Source organism: Tigriopus californicus, chromosome 6 (genome assembly GCF_007210705.1).
Source record: "Tigriopus californicus strain San Diego chromosome 6, Tcal_SD_v2.1, whole genome shotgun sequence".
Taxonomy (NCBI): Eukaryota; Metazoa; Arthropoda; class Copepoda; order Harpacticoida; family Harpacticidae; genus Tigriopus; species Tigriopus californicus.
This window is the reverse complement of record NC_081445.1, coordinates 5,560,133-5,561,804: the sequence shown is the minus strand read 5'-3', so window position 1 is coordinate 5,561,804 and position 1,672 is coordinate 5,560,133. Positions and strand designations below refer to the sequence as shown.

The following is a 1,672-nucleotide window of genomic DNA, read 5'->3' as shown; positions in this document are numbered from 1 at the left end:
CCCCCCAAAAAAAAAGAATACTTCCCCACCCGCAAGGTTATCAGCGTAACATTGAAAGAAGCTCAATAAGCTGCAAATCTCCTCAAAAAAGAGCCAACGACGTAGCTTTTGTATTCCGCCAACAAATCTTCTTTTTTGGATTCCCAAGTGGAGGGCGAATCTGTGGATTTATTGGTCTATAAGGGACAGAACCAAGATATTCGAGATGCTCGAGACATTTGAAGGCATGAATGCGAGATTTACGTATTCCTTGTTCCTCCCAGAATGCGTCCAATCAAAAGGCGGCCTCGGTGATTCGTCGGAGCGCTCAGAAGCGCGAGAACAAAGTGACGAGGATGGTGATGTTCATGATGACCTCGTTTACCATTTGCTGGTTTCCATATGCCCTCATGTGTTTGTACCGGATCCTCATTGGCCATACCGCTCCGCTGATGAGTGCGTTTCCATTGCTTTTTGCCAAGAGCTCCATTTGTTGGAATCCCATCATCTACATTCTCATGAACAATCAGGTAACAACTGACAACTTACTACAACATGAGGGAGAAATGCGAACACAATACAGTCTTGACAGTTCTAGTCGATGGTCCGGGCTATGATTTGACATCCTTTGATTGTATTTTCATGTACTGTACGGTTTGATTCTGTCACGGCGCCATCATGAATGGTTATAGTCATACCTTTCACACCTTTTGGCTGAGCCGGCAGAATCTGGGAAGATCTGGGAAGGCCCTAGGAAGGCCCTGGTCAGTCCAGGTGTACTCATTTCCACGCCCGTTCTCCGTTTATTGCAGTTCAACGCGCTTCTCATTCCCAAGTTCTGGCGGAATGTGTCCTCGGATGACGGCTCCCACACCACAAACCATCACCCCACCAAACCACCCCACATCAAGAACCGGTTTACGTCGCCAGCTCCCTTGATAGGGTCGCTTTCGGGTCAGACCTACGACATGTCCAGCAAAGACAAGCCACGCCCCGATTCACACAACACTCAAGTGCTAGACCAGCCCAACTCCGAGCAAATCGGTAGCATCAGGATCACCTTCACCCAACCTTGGAGGGATGGGTCCAAACTGGCCGACATGGACAGCACTGAGGCGGTTTACGGGGATGAAAGCGCATATCGGAACAAGACCACGATTGCCCGTATCCAATACACCAGCAACTTCAAAGACTTCAAAGAAGATACCAGATTTTAACACACACACACACACCCTCCTCGTTGGTTTAGGTGAGTGTATAGGACTCTTGGGCTTGTTGAATGGGTGTCTGACTGATCTCTGTGCCCTTTCAGTGCATTGTGGTTGGCAAAAGATGAAAACGTGATGGATTTTATCGCGATGCACCCGACGTCTCCTTGAGTACCTGATCGAATGCTCTCATATCTCCATCCCTCTCTTTCTTCCAAAAATGATAGACAATTTTATCTTGTATCGTACAGTAAATGTTAATATGTCTCTGTGACTTTCTGGGGCCATCCCCAACAAATTGCTGGATAGACAGTGGTCCAAATAAAAGTTTTTTGTGACATCCTTTTTGGACAATTTGACCTGCACTCAATCGTGCATTCTTTCATCGGTTTATGAATTGTATGTACCGCACCCATCGTACATATGTCGGGCGTAGTGGTTGAGAATCTGCAAAACGTACAACATTACCGTCCAGAGGCGAATTT

At 46.9% G+C, this 1,672-nt stretch overlaps 1 protein-coding gene and 1 long non-coding RNA gene across 5 annotated transcripts in view; one reads left to right on the top strand and one right to left on the bottom strand.

Moving 5' to 3' along the window:
- The window catches only part of LOC131882090 (uncharacterized), a 6,495-nt gene extending 5,676 nt beyond the window's left edge, over positions 1-819 (bottom strand). Inside the window, exon 1 of the long non-coding RNA XR_009373446.1 lies at positions 678-819. This is a non-coding gene — a long non-coding RNA (uncharacterized LOC131882090). The remainder of the gene's footprint in view (positions 1-677) is intronic.
- LOC131882088 (rhodopsin-like) overlaps positions 1-1,532 on the top strand; it is a 12,880-nt gene extending 11,348 nt beyond the window's left edge. For all 4 annotated transcript variants that reach the window (XM_059229129.1, XM_059229128.1, XM_059229130.1 and 1 more), the window contains 3 exons: positions 264-509; positions 792-1,228; positions 1,292-1,532. In XM_059229129.1, coding sequence (XP_059085112.1) covers positions 264-509; positions 792-1,196 — 651 coding nt within the window. In that variant the 3' untranslated portion in view covers positions 1,197-1,228; positions 1,292-1,532. The remainder of the gene's footprint in view (positions 1-263; positions 510-791; positions 1,229-1,291) is intronic.
- The last annotated feature ends 140 nt before the right edge of the window (positions 1,533-1,672 follow it).